Here is a 6,947-nt window from a genome sequence, read left to right as displayed (position 1 = left end):
GTCAACTACCATCAAGTCAACTGGTTCTCCCTCCTTTTGCATGCCGAGTTCTCCTATAGAAAGGCCGACCACACCTGCCCGGGACAGAGTTCCTTCTTTGCCAGTTACAGTTTCCACTTCACTTCCACCAGGCTTTGCCAGCCATCTCCCCGAACCCAACTACTGCTCACTGAGTCCAACAAATTCACTATATCCAGGAGGAATTTAAGGACCACCTTGAAAACACGGAAAGCGACTATAAACATCATGCAAGCTGTCAACACCAGGGAGGCCCAGATTTCACAGTAGCTTAAAAGGTCTGGCTTGCCACAAAGCACGTCTGTATGAACAGACCATCCTGCCAGCCATACCACCAGTTCCTCGGACCCTTCCAGATCTGTCAGCAACTCAGTCATGTCGCTTTCAAATTGCAGCTTCCTCAGTCTCTCTTCCTCAGTCTCTGTTTTTACCCATACACACACACACTCACACAGTCTCCCTCACACAGTCCCCCCCTCTCCCCACAACACACACACCAAGGCTCACTGCATCCAGGTCACTTTTCCCACCTGGGCTGTGCTGTGAAGCATCAGGAGTTACTGCTCTTGTGTTCTCCCCTTACACAGCCCAGGCGGGGAAACTGACCTGGATGCAGGGAGCCCTGATGTTGCTCCTCAGACCCCCCTCAAAGCCCTCTAGGGGTACGCAGGGCAGACAACCAGCAGTCCCGGGGGAGTGAGCAGCAATTCCGGCTGCTTTGTGCAGCCAGGTCAGTTTCCCCACACGGTGCAGGAGGGGGATGCAGGGATTAGCAGTGAAGGGGTGCAGGGATTAGGGGCGCCGGAGGGGAGCAGGCCTGTCTGTGTGTGTTCTGCCAACTGCCTGTCACGTCTCTGCTCCCCGCCGGCCTGTCAGCGGGGACGACCCTGCAAAAGTCAGTTGGCAGCAGGTGGGTAGCAGCGGATGGAGGAGCCGCAACAGGCCAAGAGGGAGGGGAGAATGGCCGTGAGTCACGGCGGGTTCACTCCGCTCACCTGGCCTAGCTCCCTCTCCACACATGCTGCATGGGACTGGCTCTGGTCAGCAGCCAAGGGGCTCTGCCTGTGGGGTTGGCAAGCGGGTGGGCTAGCGTAGAGCAACCCGGCCCCTGAGCCAGGTTTTGTCCAGGGGCTGTGCCCCCTCAACACACCGTAGTCAGTGGGACATCATTTTATAATCTTGCGTAGGGCCCCATAAATCCTAAGTGTGGCCATCTGTGTGCACGCAACATCTGAAACAGCCAGGAAGCTGGTGAGATTTGTTGTTACTTTGTTTAGATCTGTGACTGCGCCTTGAGACAAAATCATTCCCAGGAAATGAGGACGAAGCAGAGAAAGAGCCGGGACCATTTTTAGCAAGCAGATCCGGCTGCCTGCGCCCTGCCCCATTTCTGAGCACCAATCGCTTCTCAGGGCAAAGAACTGCTCCCCCAGCCCTGTTCCTGCCCCCTTGGCAGTTTTGCTCAGCTGCTGAGGAGGTAGGATGGGGAAGACGGTGCGGGATCACCTCGTGGACACCCTGGAAGAGCTGGGGCAGGATGAGTTGAAGAGGTTCAAGGCCAAGCTGAACGCGTTCCCAGTGAAGGAGGGCTACAGCAACATCCCCCTGCGCCGGCTGGAGAAAGCTGATGTCCTGGATGTGTGCGACAAGCTGATCAGCTACTATAGGGAGGAGTATGCGGTGGAGGTGACTGTGAAGCTCCTGACAGACATCAATGAGCGGGACCTGGCAGACAGACTCTGCAAGGCCACAGGGACTGGTAAGGATCGGGGCAGGGAGAGAGCATTAACGGGGATAATGATACTGAACTCCTTTGTAAAGTGCTTTGAGATCTATGGATAACGATGAATAGAGGGGTCATGTGGGGCCACCTGCCCCCCAGATTTTTACCAAGGTTCACACCACAAAGTGGCCAGCAGCAGCCTTTTGGCACTGTGTAGGGCTGCAGGCAGGAAGAGAGGGGAGCAGCTTACAGAGGGGAGGAGGCACAGGTAGCCGTTATAAGAGGCAAGGGAAGGCTTTGCCTCCCCCTGGGTCTTTGTGCCCAGCTCCCCAACTCTTCCTATCCCTGTTCTGGCCCCTCCTGCAAGTTCCCACAGCTGGCTGCTGTAGCCTGGTGAGTCTTCCTCCGGAGGGGATCTAGTAACTTAAAAGTGACAAAGCCTCCAGCCTGGGAGACCTGTTAGCACACCACTGAAACAGTTAAAGAGCCATTCAAGTGGTAATGAAGCCATTTAACAGGCATTTGCCACCCCACCCCTATATACTGTCAGTTTCTGAATTTATTGGCAAAACCAGTTGAGCTTTGCTGTAATATTTATTCAGACCATGTTAGTCTACAGGACCTTTGTTTAAAATTTGCTTTAAAAATGTGTGTGGCTGAAGTTTATAAAATCACTATCTCTAAAATATCCTTGCACAGATTTTTAGATGCACAATTTGAGTATTCATCTTTAGCCTTAAATGCTTGGTTCCTCAGACATATAATTTTTTAAATAAATCCTTCAAAAGACCACCTTTATCTAAATTACACATTTTAATTTGAATTACTATAGTAGAAAAAACTTGCTTTCAAAGTCTTCCTGTCCTTTCTCTCCTTCCCTGTAATCTTTCTCCCTTCACCCCCTGTTGAAGAGCCCTTAAAGGGACAACACCCCTTTTCTTACAGACAGCTGGACAAACGAGTTTCCCTTACTTTACTTCTGACTATTAGATGAATTGGTTTTAAAAGAACCCTCCAGCAGATCAGTACCTTAGTAAGATACAAAGTCCTTTGTTATGCCTAAAATCTTGGGAAACATATTTAAAAAAACAACAACAACAAACGAGGAATCCTGTGGCACCTTAAAGACTAAGGCTAAGTCTACACTTGCAGCTATAGAGTGCCTGGAGTTTAACCAGCCCTCAGAGACAGCAGCTGGGAAAGCGCTGCCTTGTGTTCACACTGTCAACTGCAACCGCAGTGGCGTGGCCATATTTGTGGCTCTTGCAGTGGCATTTGGAGTGGTGCATTATGGGCAGCTATCCCACAGAGCAGCTCTTCCCATTCTGATGCTGAGGCTTGTGGGAAGGGGGAGGGTGGGCTCAGGGCATCCTGGGTCCTGTCCCAATGCTCCGGCATGCATCACTTTGCATCCCAGCAGTTTGTTTGCTTCCTTCCGCATTTGGTGCCATCTTTCAACGGTTTATATACAGCGCACTCTGTCTTCCCTTTCTGTCTGCGGGAATGGATCCTGAACTGTTGAGGAATATGCTGATGGATCTCGCCAGCACATCATGAATGGCAGTCCAGTCACTCCTTAAACTACAAAAGTGAGAATGAGGAGTCTGATGATGATGTCAACATGCATAGCACATACGACACAAGATTGCTTGTGGCATTCACAGACATGCTGACTACCATGGAACGCTGCTTTTGGGCTCGGTAAACAAGCACCGAGTGGTGGGATCACATCTTCATGGAAGTCTGGGATGATGAGCAGTGGCTGCAGAACTTTTGGATGAGGAAAGGAACTTTCATGGGACTGTGTGAGGAGCTTGCCCACACCCTGTGGCGCAAGGACACGAGATTGAGATCGGCCCTGCTGGCGGAGAAGCACGTGGCGATTGCAATCTGGAAGCTTGCTCCTCCAGACACCTACTGATCGGTTACTGACCAGTTCTGAGTGGGCAAGTCAACCGTTGGACTCAAGTTGATGAAAGTGTGCAGGGCCATTAATTGCATCCTGCTCAGAAGAACCATGGCTCTGGGCAATGTGCATGACACTGTGGATGGCTTTGTACAGATGGGTTTCCCTAACTGCAGAGGGGCGATAGATGGCACACATATTCCCATTCTGGCACCAGACCACCTAGCCTCTGAGTACATAAATCGGAAGGGGTATTTCTTGATGGTTCTCCAGGTGCTTGTGGATCACCATGGGTGTTTCATGGACATTAACGCAGGCTGGTCCAGAAAGGTGCATGACGCAGGCCTGTTCAGGAAGCTACAAGCAGGCACTTTCTTCCTGGACCAGAAGATCACTGTAGGGGAAGTCGAAATGCCCATTGGTCTGAGTACAGATCTCAGGGGAACACCATTATTTACCTCTTTCCATTCTGAAAACTTTATTCCTACCCTTCGTTTCCTATCTTTTAACCAGTTACTGATCCATGAGAAGACCTTCCCTCTTATCCCATGACTGGTTACTTTGTTTAAGAGCCTTGGTGAGGGACCTTTTCAAAGGCTCTCTGAAAAATTAAGTACACTATATCTGCTGGATCCTCCTTGTCCACATGCATGTTGACCCGCTCAAAGAATTCAAGTAGATTGGTGAGGCATGATTTCCTTTTACAAAAACCATGTTGACACTTCCCCAACAAATTATGTTCATCTATGGGTCTGACAATTCTGTTCTTTACTATCATTTCAACCAGTTTGCTCGGTCCTGAAGTCAGGCTTCCTGGCCTGTAATAGCCGAGATCACCGCTGGAGCCCTTTTTAAAAATTGGCATCACATTAGCTATCCTCCAGTCATTTGGTATTAGGGAGGTACCACTGAGTCTGTCCCTGATCTCTCCTTCCTACTTATGTGCAGGATGTTAGCTAGAAAAAGGAGCTTTACCCCATCTAAGAGGAAGCGACAGAAACCCTAAGAGCTTGTAGGATGGTCTCTCTTTTCTACCACCTACTGTATCGCTCTCTTTGTGTGTACAGCTTCTATTCTGCCTGTTTCTAACACTCCCATCCCTGCAGCACCTCTGCACAGAATACACAAATACAGTCCCATCAACCTTTTCACAGAAGGAGTAACAAATATACATGATCACAAAAGACCAGATTTCTATTTTGAACATCTGTTGTCCAAACACTAGCTGTCTATCTCCTCTTCTCTCTCTACAACTTAACGTCACACACAGTTAAGAGGGAGACGGTGCGGGATCACCTCATAGACACCCTAGAAGAGCTGGGGCAGGATGAGTTGAAGAGGTTCAAGAACAAGCTGAACATGTTCCCAGTGAAGGAGGGCTACAGCAACATACCCTGGGGCCGGCTGGAAAAAGATGATGTCCTGTATGTGTGCGACATGCTGATCAGCTACTTTGGGGAGGACCATGCGGTGAAGGTGACTGTGGCACTCCTGACAGATATCAATGAGAGGGACCTGGCAGACAGACTCTTTAAAGCAACAGGGACTGGTAAGGATCGGGACAGCGAGAGATCATTAACGGGGATAATGATACTGACCTTCTTTGTAAAGTGCTGTGAGCTATATGGATAAAAATGCATAGAGGGGTCATGTGGGGTCATCTGCCCCCCCAGATTTGGCCAGGGTTCACACCAGAATGTGGCCAGCAGCAGCCTTTTGGCACTGTGCAGGCAGGAAGGGAGGGGAGTTGCTTCCAGAGGGGAGGAGGGAGGAAAGGAAGATCTAGCAGTGTCTTTTCATAGCTCAACCCATTCTCCTCCCCTTTCATCCCCCCACCCCAGGGCTGGAAGCAGCTCCCCTCTCTTCCTGCCCACACAGTGCCAAAATGCAGCTAACGCCTTCAGGTGGCTGCTGACCACACACATAACCCAGCCACCTCCTGTCCCCCGGCTGCAATACGGTCAGGGGCAGGAAGGGGGTTAAGCCCTAAGGTGACCTTGGGCACTGGAGACCCAGGAAAAAGGGGCTACGCATGGGGGGGACATGTGCCACTGTTGTGTGCACACACACACCCTGATTTTTGTGAGTACCAAGCTGCTTTGCTTGGCCTGGGAGGGGGAGGGAGGGAGGGAGAGGCAGTGGGGATGGGGGATGGAATAGGGCAAGGGGAAGAAATGGTGAAAGGGGAAGGGGAATGGGGGCAGGGGCCAGTGGGGAGAGGAAGGGGAATGGGGAGTGGGGAGGGACAGGGGGTAGTGGGGAGGGGAAACGGTGGGGGAAGAAGCAGTGGGGATTGGGATAGGATAGGGCAGGAGGAAAAGAAAGGAATAGGGGAAGGGGAGGGAGATGGGGCAGGGGAGAGTGGGGACAGGAAGGGGGATGGAGTGGGATAGTGGGGATGGGATAGGGCAAGTGGCAGAGGGAGATAGGGCAGGGGACGAGAGGAAGGGGGAGGGGATGGGGAATGAGGGGGAAGCGGGAGCCCACCGTGCAGCAGAAGTATCCTTTCTGCAGCAGAAGTATCCCCGGCAGGAGGACAGCCACAGCAGCACCAGGAGGCACCAGAGAGGTCACCACAGCAGTAGCTGGGGCTCCCCCATTAAGCCAGCCCCTCTTTCCCCCAGCATCAGCAGCCCAGGTACCACTCTAGGTGGGGGGAGAGCCAGTGAGCCAAGGGAACTGGCTTCAGTGTGCATGCCTGCTGCCCCCCACCCCAATACAGTCAAACTATGCCTACGGGGGTTCGCCTGCCCCTGGGGCCCACATCGGCTCTCACTGCCTTTTAGTCTGTGTTTAAATCCACACCCCACACCCCGGTCATAAGAACCTAAGAACGACCATACTGGGTCAGACCTATGGTCCATCTAGCCCAATGTTCTGTCTTCTGACAGTGGCCCGTGCCAGGCGCCCCGGAGGGAATGAACAGAACGGGAAATCATCAAGTGATCCATCCCCTGTCACCCATTCCCAGCTACTGGCGAACAGAGGCTTGGGACACTCATAGTGTGGTGTCGCATCCAAGCCCATCCTGGCTGATAGCCATTAATGGACCCATTCTCCAGGACCCTATCTAGTTCTGTTTTGAACCCCACTCTAGCTTTGCCCCCTCTTTGTTTTCCCCCTTTTTCCAGATCATTTGTGAATACATTGAATAGGATACTGTCCCATCAACCTTTTCACAGAAGGAGTAACAAATATACATGATCACAAAAGACCAGATTTCTATTTTGAAAATCTGTTGTCCAAACACTAGCTGTCTATCTCCTCCTTTCTCTCTACGACTTAACATCACACACAGTT

The 6,947-nt window shown here is 51.4% G+C and overlaps 1 protein-coding gene across 1 annotated transcript; it reads left to right on the top strand.

Annotated features, from left to right (window-relative positions):
* Window positions 1-1,324: 1,324 nt before the first annotated feature.
* On the top strand, window positions 1,325-1,860 carry LOC119856564 (pyrin domain-containing protein 1-like). The gene has a single exon (XM_038404207.2). The coding sequence runs from the start codon at window positions 1,501-1,503 to the stop codon at window positions 1,858-1,860; it is 360 nt and encodes a 119-aa protein (XP_038260135.2). The 5' UTR covers window positions 1,325-1,500.
* The last annotated feature ends 5,087 nt before the right edge of the window (window positions 1,861-6,947 follow it).

This window comes from Dermochelys coriacea, chromosome 6 (genome assembly GCF_009764565.3).
Source record: "Dermochelys coriacea isolate rDerCor1 chromosome 6, rDerCor1.pri.v4, whole genome shotgun sequence".
Taxonomy (NCBI): domain Eukaryota; kingdom Metazoa; phylum Chordata; order Testudines; family Dermochelyidae; genus Dermochelys; species Dermochelys coriacea.
This window is presented reverse-complemented; position numbering and strand designations above follow the sequence as displayed.

Bases quoted from the DNA above. Each gene is read 5' to 3' on its own strand.
- LOC119856564 (XM_038404207.2), top strand. From the start codon at position 1,501: ATGGGGAAGACGGTGCGGGATCACCTCGTGGACACCCTGGAAGAGCTG.